At 40.4% G+C, this 16,001-nt stretch overlaps 1 protein-coding gene across 3 annotated transcripts in view; it reads left to right on the top strand.

Moving 5' to 3' along the window:
• Window positions 1–4,561, top strand: part of LOC117408451 (clathrin light chain A-like) — a 50,817-nt gene extending 46,256 nt beyond the window's left edge. For 2 of the 3 annotated variants that reach the window (XM_034013444.3, XM_034013445.3), the window contains one exon: window positions 4,034–4,561. In XM_034013444.3, the coding sequence (XP_033869335.3) occupies window positions 4,034–4,205 (172 nt within the window). In that variant the 3' untranslated portion in view covers window positions 4,206–4,561. Of the gene's footprint in view, window positions 1–2,518; window positions 2,555–4,033 lie in introns of all 3 variants that reach the window. The other variant, XM_034013443.3, reaches the window with a different exon arrangement.
• Window positions 4,562–16,001: the final 11,440 nt, after the last annotated feature.

The following is a 16,001-nucleotide window of genomic DNA, read 5'->3' as shown; positions in this document are numbered from 1 at the left end:
TTCATGAGATGCGCCCCTTTTGTTTATTTTTTATTGTTTTTTTTTTTCGGCTTGTCTTGGCTCCTGTCACTCCCACTCGGCCATTGAATGGTTTTCTCGGCTTTTTCCAGAGAAAAAACGACTAAAAACCCGTTTTTTGCGTCTTTTTGATGATGTCGACATTGGACCTGATAGGAATAATTGCAATGTCCCACCAGGTCCGACATAGGACCGCAAAGGGTTAAAGTCCGCTTTTTAAGTCAAAACAACTTATACATAAACAAGGGTCATTTGCCTGAGGTCACAACTGTTCTTTGAGCCATAGCTCTCAGACAGAGCCACAAGAACAGGACAACGCGAAGAAGTAGATTTGAAAAGCCTTACATTAATCACAGGAAAATCAGACAGTTTCAATGATTTCTCACCACTTTACCATTTTAAAGGGGCATAAAATTATTACAATTTATATAAAACCTTACAGTATGCTCTATCCAGTTAGGGCACTGGCGTATTATGTTGACCGCATCAATCCAAGCAATTGTTTGTTTGTTTGCTTGCTTGCTTGCTTGCTTGCTAGCTTGCTTCGGGCCTAAGCAGTAACTGTCGAGGTGGATTGTAGACTATCTAGCCAACCTGCCCACACCAGAGAAGGTCAATGGTGACTCCACAAGAGGCCTTGCCACCTCTTTATTCCAGGGCGCATCTGCACAGACATTTACAACACTGCAGTATGGGCCACGGCGCATACTTTTACCAGATTCTGCCGATAATGTCGTAGATCAGCAGAACCCTGGGACCAGTGTGTTTAGGGCAGCCAGTCATTCTGCCTTTTAACACACTGTGGTCCATTTTAAGTCCTGAGGTAGTTAGCCACGCACCTTAATTTGAATTCTGGTGATTAAATGCTGAGGTTACTCAGTGTAAACCTTCCAGCATATACACTGCATGAGGGCCCTTCCTCACTGTACTGGGACCATACATAGGGCTTGAATTTTTCAGGTTTTATTTTTTGTTCAGTTTGGGTGAGGTTATCGGTTTTTATTATTATTTTGGTTATTAAAAATAAACACCACTCAAGCACATACGTTTTCATAGTCTTTAATAAATTGAATGTATGTTTCACTAATACATACACATACAGAATTATCCAAGAAGTAACAGATTTCATTGTACACCCATTACCGCCAGTGTATCTATCATACTACAGACACAGTTCTTTCTTTCTTTTTTCTGCCCAACCCATCGTATGACTTGTATGCTGATATTAATTACTAAAGAACGCAAGTTATTTACACTTTTTCCTACAATTAAAAGTGGTACTCTGATTTTAAGGGTTGATATTTGTGTAGCTATAATAATAATCTTAATCATGACAGTCGTACACAAGAAAACATTAATATGCATTAGTAGAAGCATAACTGTACAGCAGTTTTATATTTACTGTAACTTTCAGTTCATCACTGAATAAAACCATAACGCCAAAAAAACTTGCTGCTGGTTTGTTTTGGATGGGTTCGTGGTCGCTAAGCAAATGACGCATTAACACAAATTACAAAATTGATGATTGGTCAGTTGCAGTGGACACTGCACACCTTTTCTGAACGCTATTTTCTTTATGTAGAAAAACAGTAGTGCATGATTAACACTGTTTAAAAAATGTTGCCAAACCCACATTTATCTGTTTAAAAAAAAATAAAAAAACGAATCTTCTGAATAGATCCTCGGGGGTGTTTTTCGGTTATTATTGGTTAAAACTGAAAACTTCAAGCCCTAACCATATACCATGAACCTTCAATCGATCTTGGGACAGAATGCTGAAGGCAGTTATCTTCCTTTTTAGCACATCTGCCGGTGCTGCAAGTCCTTCACCTGTGACGGCTTGTAGTATTCCATTCGGTAATGGTTACATTTCGTACTTGAAAGGGAACGTTGGGTTATTATCATAATCCCGGTTCCCTGAAATAGAAACCATTAATCAAGGTTGCTTCGTTCACCCTAATGCAGCAGGCCTGTAAGGGAAATGGAGCTGAGCCCCTTGCAACGGTTGCCAATATCTCCTGAGGCTGGAGACCGCACCAGACGCAAGCAGGGCTCTTAAAGGAGCAGCTTTGATATTAGTGCTCTGGTAATTCGGACTATAAGAGATGTATCCCATTTGGTAGTGGTTACATTTCAATTTCAGGGAACCAGGGTTATCATAGTAACATAGCATTTTCTTTTTTACTTGTCTTCCTTAGCTATGCAACCCTCTTATCTGCTCAATCTACTTTTAAAAAGACTTTGTAGATTATTCTGCTAAACGAGTGCTATGTAGACTAGGTAGCACATGTGTACTACACTGCAGTAGTAGTTGATAAGGGTATGCACAATTGCCATAACTGAGTGCTTATCAGAATCGCCAGACCACCTCCAAAGCAGACTGCATCTTTTTGCAAATGCATGCCCAGCTTATGTCATCTGCATAAGGCTCATTTATTTTCATTTCTCTGTCTGACTTATGAACTGTTTTTCCTTGTTTCTTTTTCTATGCACCTTTAAGCACAAACATAAACCATCCTTGCTACCGCCTAGAACAGTTAAGTAAAAAAAAAAAAAAAAATCCAAACAAAACCTACAACCTTTTAAGCACACATTTAAACTGTATTTCCCCTTGTTATAGCAGTGATCGTAGTGAACCTTGTCTTGTATGTATTTGTTGTAGGACCCGTGTCCCTGTGAAAGTGTTAGTGAAACCTCATTAGCTTCTCATTGCCATTTGCTGTTTCTGTACTATATGTATTGTACTAGAGCCAGTGCAGAGATGTTTGGAAGAATCCTATGATAAGGTTCTTTACAGTTTTTAATAGAAATACAAAAGAAGAAAGACTGATAATGTAATTCCTAAGGCTTCACGTTTACCATTTTGTTTTTGCCAGCAGTTTTAAAACAAGGCAAAAATGCATGAGAATGTTTTAATGTCTTGTTTGTTTGTTTGTTTGTTTGTTTGTTTGTTTGTTTGTTTAAGTTAAACATGGCCTTGTGCTTAACTTCTGCTTGGAAACGGAAATACAAATACTTTAGCAGATTAACCTTTTCACTCCTGAATTTTGTCAAGCTGAAGAAATAAGTCCTTTATTGAGTATACATGTGAACAGGACAAAATGTTTTGCATACATTTACACACTACCGTGTGTTAAGGTGGGACCTTGAGGTCTAGCCAGGACTGAAAGGGTTAAGATCTTCACCATTAGCCATGTATTTCACGACATGTTAATGTATTTTGCTACATGTTAATGTATTTTGCTACATGCTATGAAAACAGTGCCAGGGGCTTGGCTTAAAGTTTTTGTGGAAATGCGTACTGGTTTACAAAGGAGTGCTAACCAAGGCTAATCTCTTATTAGCTTTACCAATACTGCCCCTTTTTTATTATGGTGAAGATTTTTTGGTTCTTCTGTCTTTTTTTTTTCTTTATAATTCTGCATAGATATTTCAAATACAATGTGGTTGATTTAAAAAAAAAAAAAATTGGAATACAGGATGGATTAAACTACTGTAATTCTGTATTAAAATCTCAGGTAGTGCCACAGCTGGTTCAAATGTTTTTCGCAACTTGTGTCGGAGCCCTTCTTTACTCAAATTTTATTAAGAAACTGGACCTTTTGTAGGTATCGCATTGTATTTTCTACAACCAACACTACTTTACTTTTTTTTTTTTTTCTTCTAATGGTAGTGAAGTCAGATTTCATATATAAGTGTTTTTTACTTTGGTTAAAGTTGCTTACAGGGAAACTGTCGCATTGTGAACATAGCAATAATCTATTTGAATTGTTGTTAGTTGTCAGTTATAGACATAGATTATATGTAAATTACCGCTATCTTTAGATTATAAATTTAAATCTTTCCCACTCAAATGTTACAGCAACAAAGATTTAGTAGTTTAGTAATGTCTGTGAGTTGATGTGTTTCAGCTGTTGAACTTTGAGCTGTTATGCAGTAGAAGGGGGAAGGGGTTAGCAGATTGTATAGCCTCTAAACCCGGAAGGGTGACTGACACGCTGCTGTTTAATTGCAGGGCAGCAGAGGAGGCCTTGGTGACAGACATCGATGAGAAGAATCCAGGCACTGAGTGGGAGCGTGTGGCCCGTCTCTGTGACTTCAACCCGAAATCCAGCAAGCAGGCAAAGGACGTGTCTCGTATGCGTTCAGTTCTCATCTCTCTTAAGACGTCCCCTCTGGTCCACTAAGGGCATAAAGAAACACTGCTATTACTACTAGCATTGCAACATTTTAACTTTTCAAACTCAGAGAAACTTGTGGTTGCAGTATATTAATCCCCCTTTTAATTATGTTGAAATGACCTTTTTTTGTTTCAGGACCAAACCCTCATTGTGCATTTACCAGTTGAACTGATTAATGTTTGTGATTGGGTGTTGTATGGTCTGTATTTTATTTTTTTTTTCTCCACTGAATGAATTAAGAAATGTTGAAATTAAATAGCATTGTTTCAGACCCAAGCTATATCCCTGTTGTGTTGCTTTTGTCTGGATTTCATTGTATGTCTTGATTTTGAGTAAACTGGTATCATCAAAAGTTTATGAAACTGCAGTTTGGTCTAATTTGTCGTATTACTTATTCACTGAGTTTTTATAATCTATTCAGCAGAATCATTTCACTGTTTCCGTTAACTGGTAAATACCCGCTAGTTGAGGGCAGAGGCTGAAGCCACTCGTCAGTTTGACTGGCAGCAGAAGCTCAGTGATGGGCAGCTGAAGCATTGACTGTCACTAACAAGAGCGAATGAGTGTGCCTCTAGTGCAGGGATAGCCAAAGTTGGCCTTTCCACTCCTGGTCTTTGTTTCAAACCTGTTTTTTTGGGGGGTTTTTTGTACCGTCACACTCAGGGTGGCACAGTCATTTTTTTTGTTTTTCATCTTGTCTCGGCTCCTGTCGCTCCTACTCGGCCATTGAATGGTTTTCTCTGATTTTAAAAACCCGTTTTGCGTCTTTTTGATGATGTCGGACAGGGTCCGACATTGGACCGGTTAGGAATGATTGCAATGCCGGACCAGGTTCGACATAGGACCACAAAGGGTTAATTCACGCTGATATTATACCTGTAGTTTTCAGTTATGCTTAGAACGATTGTGTAAAATACTGAAATTTTGAAATTGTTAAATATTTCAACAGCTGTTGAAAACAAATTCTTATAAACTTTCTTTTCTGCTTAACCACCCAGCTGCTTATCCTGCGATTTCCACGTGGAGCGCATGCAAGTCCAAATTTGTCACTTCCGTGAGAATAGCATGCAAGAGCTTATATGTGCATCTGCAAAGTTTAACATGTCTTAACGTGCTTCAATGAAAAAATAAGAACACTGTATTGTAAAAGTGTATGTAGTTTTCTTTTTTACTGGCAGATGGCAGCCGTCCCTAAGAAATGTGCTTGACAGACCGGGTCATCTGTATTCACACAGCTGAGAGTGAAACATGGATGCCTGTGTATCTACAGAGGATAAAACAAGGAGATTTATTTATTTGTTGGTGTTGCAGGTTGTAAAAAAAGCTTTGTCAAGTTTGGGACTCATCAAAATGACCCATTTATTTTTTTGTACCTACACTTCACAGATAATAACTAATATAACAGCGCTATACACCCGTGCCTGAAACTGGGGAAGATCATCCGTGTTACGCAGCTTTTTGGGTCTTCCAGTCCTGGGTTTGTCAATTACAGATGATGTTTCTCTGTACTTGTTGATTATGCTTTGGATACCACACCTTGAAAATCGAGTGATGCAAGCTATTTCACTCAGTGTTTTTCTTTCTTTATGCAAGTTAGGGAGGACAGTTTCAATGTCCTCCCTAAGGAGATACTACTGGCCTTATTCCTATAACTAAAGAAGTCAGCAAGAGTGACAGACAGCAAAGCAGGGACGTCAGAGGTGTCAGTTTCACAAACCACCGGTGTATTGTTGTGAACAATAATGTCAACAAATGGTGGACAAAACAGGTAGGTATAAAGATGGTACAGGTAAGTTGGTAAATGGAAAACAGAAAAAAAGGAGAAATGGGTGTAGTGTCCAGTGGGCCTCAAATACGCTCCCCTGCCTCCTTCTCCACCCTCGCCCCCCAGTGGTGGAATGACCTTCCTATACATGTCAGGACTGCCCAGTCCCTGACCATCTTCCGGCACCTCCTCAAGACTCACCTGTTCAGACAGCACCTGTAGAACTCCTTCCCTCTGGACGCTTATAACTCTTCCTTAAATGCGCTTTACTTGTACTTGTTCCCTATTTTACTGCATTTAATCCTGTACTTTAGAGTACTGTAATCTGTCAAGTGTCATTTAATCTGTAGTATTTTGTATTTAATTATATCCTGATGTAACTATCACAGACACTGCTATCTGCTCTGTTATTGAATCATATTTTGTCATATACTTGTACTTGCTAGAACCAAAGTCATTGTATTTTATCTTGCTCTTAATTGTATTAATATATGTACTGTGATCCTTGAAATGTATTTTTGTTTATGACTGTAAGTCGCCCTAGATAAGGGTGTCTGCTAAGAAATAAATAATAAAATAAACCCACACAAAATCAAAGCACAGACAGACAGAGAAAGATAAAGGTGAATGACATGATAACAGATGATAACAATAACTATATATATATATATATATATATATATATATATATATATATATATTGTAAAGGATTGCACCCACTCGGGTTCGTTGCCCCTTTAAAAATAGACCCAACACGACAAAAATGGATTTAATAAACACAAAAACACATGTTTAATAAACACAAAAATAAACAAAATACCAAAACAAACGCCTAGCTCTGTACGAGCATTAACTAACAGACAGGAACACCCTGACTAACACGGGACAGCTACGCTGTTTCCCCGTCCTTACAAAACACACTGGTTTTCTACAGCACTTACTTTTCCACTCCCGACTGCCAGGAAGCAGAGCACCCCTTTCTGCCTCCTTCTCCTCAGCAGCCCCGAGCAGACTGCTTGCTCTCCTTTTAAACTCCCCAAATCACGCTCAGGTGCGGACAATCATTAATAAAACAATTAACAACCAGTGCATTCTCACATGTTTCCTCGCTCTCGCAGGGAGGTTTTAACCCCCTCCCTGCTGTCTCACCCAACCCGCTATCTTACACATCCCCCCCCTTGTCTTTACAAGACACAGGCCACGAAACGGCCACCTCCTCCCCTAAAACACAACCACCCACCCTCGAGTCCACAAATGTCCATTTTCGCCCTCTTCCACGGGCGAACTCGAGGGTGGATCGGTCCACGTCCCGGCTCAGCCAAGTAGGGACCGCGCACCAGCGACGAAGAACCCCAACGGTTTGACAGGGGCGACCAAAACGGCAACCGGGGCACTGGAGGCTGCAGCAGCGGGCAGAGGTCTGCAGCTGGGACCCAGTGCAGCGACGTCCGGTCAGCAAGGGGGAGCGAAGCAGGGGAGCGTAAGCGACGTCTGGGAGCAGCGCAGCGACGTCTTAGTGTCCGGGAGGAGCGGAGCAGGGGACCAGACTCCTGGGCTCCAGCGGAGCAGGGGACCGACTCCTGGGCTCCAGGTCTAGTGACGGGAGGTCCAGGCTAACCGACGGTGTCCAGGAGCAAGGGGTGAGGGACCGGACGCAGCGACGCCGGACTGGACTGTAGGGGTGGTGGTCGGGGCTGTGGTGGAGGTATGCTTTTAACCTCCTCCCTGGGCCCCGGAAGCGGCGGCTCCTCCCCTCTGGGCTCCGGCAACGGCGGCTCTTCCCCTCTAGGCTCTGGCAGCGGCAGCTCCTCCCCTCTGGGCTCTGGCAGCGGCAGCTCCTCCCCTCTGGGCTTGGGAGATGGCGGAGTTACCCATACCTGCTCCCACTTCTGGAGCAGCAGGTCTAGCTCTGTGGGCTCCGGATCAGGTAGCCCCCAGTCCTGTCTCCACTTCTTTATCTGCTCTTTCTGAGCAGCGGTGTTCCGATTGACCATTTCAATCAACTCTTTCAAATCCATTATCTTTTGGGTCGTAAGGGCGCCCACACACGCTGCCACCAAATGTAAAGGATTGCACCCACTCAGGTTCGTTGCCCCTTTAAAAATAGACCCAACACGACAAAAATTGATTTTTTTTAAGCGCTGGTGCGCCATGTTTAATAAACACAAAAATAAACAAAATACCAAAACAAACGCCTAGCTCTGTACGAGCATTAACTAACACACAGGAACACCCTGACTAACACGGGACAGCTACGCTGTTTCCCCGTCCTTACAAAACACACTGGTTTTCCACTCCCGACTGCCAGGAAGCAGAGCACCCCTTTCTGCCTCCTTCTCCTCAGCAGCCCCGAGCAGACTGCTTGCTCTCCTTTTAAACTCCCCAAATCACGCTCAGGTGCGGACAATCATTAATAAAACAATTAACAACCAGTGCATTCTCACATGTTTCCTCGCTCTCGCAGGGAGGTTTTAACCCCCTCCCTGCTGTCTCACCCAACCCACTATCTTACAATATATATATATATATATATATATATATATATATATATATATACAGACGTGCTCAAATTTGTTGGTACCCCTCCACAAAAAACGAAGAATGCACAATTTTCTCTGAAATAACTTGAAACTGACAAAGTAATTGGCATCCACCATTGTTTATTCCATATTTAATAGAAATCAGACTTTGTTTTGATTTTTTATTCAACATAATATTGTAAATAATAAAACAAATGAAAATGGCATGGACAAAAATGATGGGACCGCTAACCTAATATTTTGTTGCACAACCTTTAGAGGCAATCACTGCAATCAAACGTTTTCTGTAGCTCTCAATGAGACTTCTGCACCTGTTAACAGGTAGTTTGGCCCACTCTTCCTGAGCAAACTGCTCCAGCTGTCTCAGGTTTGATGGGTGCCTTCTCCAGACTGCAAGTTTCAGCTCTTTCCATAGATGTTCGATAGGATTCAGATCAGGACTCATATAAGGCCACTTCAGAATAGTCCAATGTTTTGTTCTTATCCATTCTTGGGTGCTTTTAGTTGTAAGAACATAAGAACATAAGAAAGTTTACAAACGAGAGGAGGCCATTCAGCCCATCTTGCTCGTTTGGTTGTTAGTAGCTTATTGATCCCAGAATCTCATCAAGCAGCTTCTTGAAGGATCCCAGGGTGTCAGCTTCAACAACATTACTGGGGAGTTGGTTCCAGACCCTCACAATTCTCTGTAAAAAAGTGCCTCCTATTTTCTGTTTTCTGTCCTTTATCTAATCTCCATTTATGACCCCTGGTCCTTTTTTCAAGTCAAAGAAGTCCCCTGGGTTGACATTGTCTATACCTTTTAGGATTTTGAATGTTTGAATCAGATCGCCGTGTAGTCTTCTTTGTTCAAGACTGAATAGATTCAATTCTTTTAGCCTGTCTGCATACGACATGCCTTTTAAACCTGGGATAATTCTGGTTGCTCTTCTTTGCACTCTTTCTAGAGCAGCAATATCCTTTTTGTAACGAGGTGACCAGAACTGAACACAATATTCTAGGAGAGGTCTTACTAATGCATTGTAGAGTTTTAACATTACTTCCCTTGATTTAAATTCAACACTTCTCAGAATATATCCAAACATCTTGTTAGCCTTTTTATAGCTTCCCCACATTGTCTAGATGAAGACATTTCTGAGTCAACATAAACTCCTAGGTCTTTTTCATAGTTCCCTTCTTCAATTTCACTATCTCCCATATGATATTTATAATGCACATTTTTACTGCCCGCATGCAATACTTTACACTTTTTTCTATTAAATTTCATTTGCCATGTGTCTGCCCAATTCTGAATGCTGTCTAGATCATTTTGAATGACCTTTGCTGCTTCAACAGTGTCTGCCACTCCTCCTATTTTTGTGTCGTCTGCAAATTTAACGAGTTTGCTTACTATATCAGAGTCTAAATCATTAATGTAGATTAGGAATAGCAGAGGACCTAATACTGATCCCTGTGGTACACCACTGGTTACCTCACTCCATTTTGAGGTTTCTCCTCTAATCAGTACTTTCTGTTTTCTACCTGTTAACCACTCCCTAATCCATGTGCATGCATTTCCTTGAATCCCTACTGCGTTCAGTTTGAGAATTAATCTTTTATGCGGGACTTTGTCAAAAGCTTTCTGGAAATCTAAATAAACCATGTCGTATGCTTTGCAGTTATCCATTTTCAATGTTGCATCCTCAAAAAAGTCAAGCAGGTTAGTTAGACATGATCTCCCTTTCCTAAAACCATGCTGGCTGTCTCCCAGGATATTGTTACCATATAAGTAATTTTCCATTTTGGATCTTATTATAGTTTCCATAAGTTTACATATAATAGAAGTCAGGCTTATTGGTCTGTAGTTACCTGGTTCGGTTTTGTCTCCCTTTTTGTGGATTGGTATTACATTTGCTATTTTCCAGTCTGTTGGTACAACCCCTGTGTCAAGAGACTGTTGCATGATCTTGGTTAGCGGTTTGTAAATAACTTCTTTCATTTCTTTGAGTACTATTGGGAGGATCTCATCCGGCCCAGGGGATTTGTTTATTTTAAGAACTCCTAGTCCCTTCAACACTTCTGCCTCTGTTATGCTAAAGTTATTTAAAACTGGATAGGAACAGGTCGACGTGGGGCATGTTGTCCGTGTCCTCCTTTGTAAAAACCTGTGAAAAGTAATCATTTAATATATTTGCTATTTTTTTTTCTTCATCTATGATTTTGCCATTTGTGTCTCTTAGACATTTAACCTCCTCTTTGAATGTTCTCTTGCTGTTATAATATTGGAAAAACATTTTGGAATTGGTTTTAGCCCCCTTAGCAATATTGATTTCTATCTCTCTCTTGGCCTTTCTAACTTCCTTTTTGACTTGTGTTTGCAGTTCCAAGTACTCTTTCTGTGTGCTTTGTTTTTGGTCCCTTTTAAACGCTCTGTAAGTGCCTTTTTTCGCTGAATATTTTTTTTTAATTGATCTATGAAACCATTTTGGCCATTTTGTTTCAGATTTAGATTTGTCTACTTTTGGGATGTAATTGTTTTGTGCCTCTAGTACTACATTTTTAAAAAACAGCCACCCTTTTTCTGTGGATGTTTTCTCTATTTTACTCCAATCTACTTCTGTTAGTCTCTGTTTAATACCTTTGTAGTTTGCTTTTCTAAAATTGTAAACCTTAGCTTTAGTCATTACTTTTGGGGTTTTAAAAAATATTTCAAATGAGACCATGTTGTGGTCTGAGTTTGCCAATGGCTCTCTGACCTCTGTTTTAGTTATTCTGTCTTCATTATTTGAAAAGACTAAGTCAAGGCATGCCTCCCCTCTAGTCGGTGCCTTGAAATTGCTTTGGGTCATTATCCTGTTGGAGGACCCATGACCTGCGACTGAGACAGAGCTTTCTGACACTGGGCAGTACGTTTCGCTCCAGAATGCCTTGATAGTCTTGAGATTTCATTGTGCCCTGCACAGATTCAAGGCACCCTGTGCCAGGCGCAGCAAAGCAGCCCCAAAACATAACCGAGCCTCCTCCATGTTTCACTGTAGGTATGGTGTTCTTTTCTTTGAAAGCTTCATTTTCTCGCCTGTGAACATAGAGCTGATGCGACTTGCCAAAAAGCTCCAGTTCTGACTCATCTGTCCAAAGGACATTCTCCCAGGAGGATTGTGGCTTGTCAATATGCATTTTAGCAAATTCCAGTCTGGCTTTTTTATGTTTTTCTTTCAAAAGTGGAGTCCTTCTGGGTCTTCTTCCATGGAGCCCACTTTCAATCAAAAAGCGACGAATGGTGCGATCAGAAACTGACGTACCTTCACCTTGGAGTTCAGCTTGTAACTTCTTAATAATATTTGCAACTGTTGTCACAGGAACATCAAGCTGCTTGGAGATGGTCTTGTAGCCTTTACCTTTACCATGCTTGTCTATTATTTTCTTTCTGATCTCCTCAGACAACTCTCTCCTTTGCTTTCTCTGGTCCATGTTCAGTGTGGTGCACACAATGATACCAAACAGCACAGTGACTACTTTTCTCCATTTAAATAGGCTGAATGACTGATTACAAGATTGGAGACATGTGTGATACTAATTAAAGAAACGAATTAGTTTGAAATATCACTATAATCCAATTATTTGCTATCTTTTCTAAGGGGTACCAACAAATGTGTCCAGGCCATTTTAGAATATCTTTGTAGAATAAACAATAATTCATCTCTTTTCACAGCTTCTTTGCTTTATTCTATGACATACCAAAGGCATGCAAGTATACATGATAAAATAGCTTTTAATTTCATCACTTTTCAGGAGGAATGAAGCATTATTTCAATGAGCTGTAAGGGTACCAACAAATTTGAGCACGTCTGTATATATATATATATATATATATATATATATATATATACACATACACATACATATACACACACACACACTTGCAAAAGTATTCAGACCCCTGACCAATTCTCTCATATTACTGAATTACAAATGGTACATTGAAATTTCGTTCTGTTTGATATTTTATTTTAAAACACTGAAACTCTTAGGGGGCTTCCAAGTGGCGCATCCAGTAAAAGCTCTCGCTAGAGTGCAGGATGCGCTGTATAGCCTGGACGTCGCCGGTTCGAGTCCAGGCTATTCCACAGCCGACCGTGGACGGGAGCTCCCAGGGGGCGGCGCTCAATTGGCCGAGCGTCGCCCGGGGGGAGGGAGGGTTAGGTCGGCCAGGGTGTCCTCGGCTCACCACGTAGGTGAGCTAAGCCTATAAAAATATTGGGGCATTTCAAATTGGGGAGAAAATAATAAAATCTAATTGGCAACGACTAAATTATTTTTAAAAAAAAAACACTGAAACTCAAAATCAATTATTGTAAGGTGACATTGGTTTTATGTTGGGAAATATTTTTAAGAAAAATAAAAACCGGAAATATCTTGCTTGCATAAGTATTCAACCCCTGTGCTGTGGAAGCTCCCAGTTTACACCGATGAAAGAAATTGCCCTAACGAGGACACAATTACCTTACCATTGGCCTCCACCTGTGAACCATTAAAGTTGCTGTCACATTTTCTGGATAAAAACCCCACTGTTGAAGGATCATTGGTCAGGCGGTGAATCTGAAGGAAAATGAAGACCAAAGAGCATTCTACAGAAGTTAGAGATAAAGTAATACAAATGCATAGATTAGGGAAAGGGTACAAAATAATATCCAAGTGTTTGGATATCCCAGTGAGCACAGTTGGATCAATAATCAGGAAGTGGAAGCTGCATCACACCACTCAGGCACTGCCAAGAAAAGGCTGTCCCCCAAAACTCATCTTTTTTGGTTCCTGGGTAGTAAGTGTTATTTCCTAATTGCTTATGCCTCAAAAGTATAGAAAATGGCTATTATTCCCCACAAACTTTGCTTTTGTGACCAGGACAGTGATATTTTGAAATTTACCTATTTTCCAGAACATTCCAGATAGATTCAGTGCTGAGTAAACTTCTAGAACTTTCTAGAACTTTCCAGTAATATAAATAGTAGTATAAATACAGGGGCCTTAAGCCCACCAGTTCAGTTTAGTTCCAGCTGCCTAAGTGGATACATATCTGCATTTTTCTGAGATGGCATCAAGAGGCTGCAAGCATCCGGCAGACGCATTTTGCTATGTCTGCGGCCAATTTATCAAGACGAGCGAAAAAGTACTCCGTGGAAGCATCTGCTAAGATGTGTGAGGCCTACAAGGCATATTTCGGCATGCCTGTCGGGGATCAAGACAAACCCTGGGCACCTCATTTCACCTGCAAGCACTGCAAAAAAACTCTGGAAGTTAAGATGGACAATTGTTGCTCGGAATTTTATATTATAAAATTTGTTACAATTTTTAAAATTGTAAAAGTTTTTAATTTTAAAATGTTTTACAATTTTCAATGTTATTGAAAAAATATATCATACATGAAAAATGTTGCGAGAATCTTTTACACATTAGTCGGGTGAAATAAATGTATTTTTGTAGGATGGTACAGAGGGGAAAAGAGAGCCATGAAGTTCGCTATCCCAAGAATTTGGCGGGAACCCACTGACCACTCAAGCAACTGCTACTTCTGCATGGTGGACCCTTCCAAGCGGACCGAGTTCTCTGTGGGGAGGAACAACGTCAAGTGGGAACCACTGGTGGACCCCCGGAAGGTGCTGATGCCACCACTGCACATCAAATTGGGCCTTATGAAACCATTTGTCAGAGCTCTAGATAAGGAGTCGGCAGCCTTCAAGTACCTTCAAGACTTCTTCCCTAAGCTGTCTGAGGCAAAGGTCAAAGCCGGTGTCTTCGTCGGACCACAGATAAAGACGATCCTGGAGTGCAATGAATTCCCCAAGAAGCTCACTAGTAAGGAGAAAGCGGCTTGGAACAGCTTTGTCGCAGTGGTTCGGGGTTTCCTGGGCAATCACAAGGCCGAAAACTATGTGGAGCTGGTTGAGACTCTGGTGAAGAACTACGGCACAATGGGCTGTAGGATGTCACTCAAAGTCCATATCCTTGATGCTCATCTTGATAAATTCAAGGAGAACATGGGAGCCTACTCGGAGGAGCAAGGCGAGCGCTTCCGCCAGGATATACTGGACTTTGAACGCCGCTACCAAGGACAGTGTAATGATGGGAGACTACATTTGGGGGCAGATTCGTGAAAGTGATTTACAGTATAATCGTAAATCTCGAAAAACTACTCACTTCTAAATCTTTTGTAGTCATTTTTGTATTACTTTAGTATAAATACATGTTAATTTGGATTCATATGTTGTTTTTTTGTGACTTTATGTGAACGAAAAGACACAAATTCGCCCGTTTTCTCATTGGAAATAAGTAAATTTCAAAATATCACTGTCCTAGTCACAAAAGCAAAGTTTGTGGGGAATAATAGCCATTTTCTATACTTTTGAGGCATAAGCAATTAGGAAATAACACTTACTACCCAGGAACAAAAATTGTGTTACATAGTGTAGTTTGTCTTTCAATTTAATATTGATGATGTTTAAAATGTACCGTGATAATGATAATGACTGCCATTGGCCGTTGTAGGTATGAGTATAACCGCGACAGTTCTAGTGTTAAAGTAGTCCATGAATGTACAGTGTGTGTGTGTGTTTTGTACGGCCTTCCTGCTGGAGATTATGTGAGAATAAGTCAGAAGAATGGGATCTTGACTGCTGAAACCTCGTGAGCCACAAGCACGATTCCTGCTCCGGTTTACATGGGTTTTTACAGCTATTTTTATCATGAGAAAGCGATTGACCCTGCCCTTAAAGACGAGCTGCCAAAAGGAAGTCCTTTTGCTGTTTCAGGATGTATTCGCGTGACAACATCACACAGTCATGACTGTAGAGTCGATTTTCAGAAAGTGTTTAATGTATGTGCTTAAATATGGAATATATAACATGCATACATATAATAGTATGCATTTGTATTTTATTCTATTTGGCAAAACATTATCTTCTCACTTTTTTTTTTAGAGCCTATACAAGATCATAACCATTTACAGTATTGCATTTTGAAGTATTGACAGATTTCTTTCTTTTTTCATATCCAGCAGGCAGTATGTATTTATTTTATGTGAATCAATGTGTTCCTCGACGAACAAGAGTTTTGTTCAAGCCGGGCCATGTAAAGCTGTCAGTCAGATCATTAGTTTAACAAAGCAAATTACAACTTTGATAGAAACAAATAATCACAAACCCTGAAAAGTTTGAAATAGAAAGAACGTTTTTTTTTCCGCTCTGAAATGTGTGTGTGTGTGTGTGTGTTTTGTACGTTCATTCTATTCAAGCAGCAGCAACGTACAGACTTTAATTTTAAATTAAATTATCGCTGGAGCCCCGCCATCCCTGTCATTACAAATTAATGACTGTGGAACAACTATACAACCCAGCATACAGGGTAATACTGTAAAGTGCCACTGCATTCTCTGTTTCCCTTTATTTGTTCGTTTCTCAGACTGCTGACGCTGTGGGTGTGTGTGTGGAATTGAACACTGACAGTTTCGATGAACTCCCGACC

Source organism: Acipenser ruthenus, chromosome 2, assembly GCF_902713425.1.
Source record: "Acipenser ruthenus chromosome 2, fAciRut3.2 maternal haplotype, whole genome shotgun sequence".
Taxonomy (NCBI): domain Eukaryota; kingdom Metazoa; phylum Chordata; class Actinopteri; order Acipenseriformes; family Acipenseridae; genus Acipenser; species Acipenser ruthenus.
Note: the sequence above shows the minus strand (reverse complement) of the source record. Positions and strands in the feature narration are given on the sequence as shown.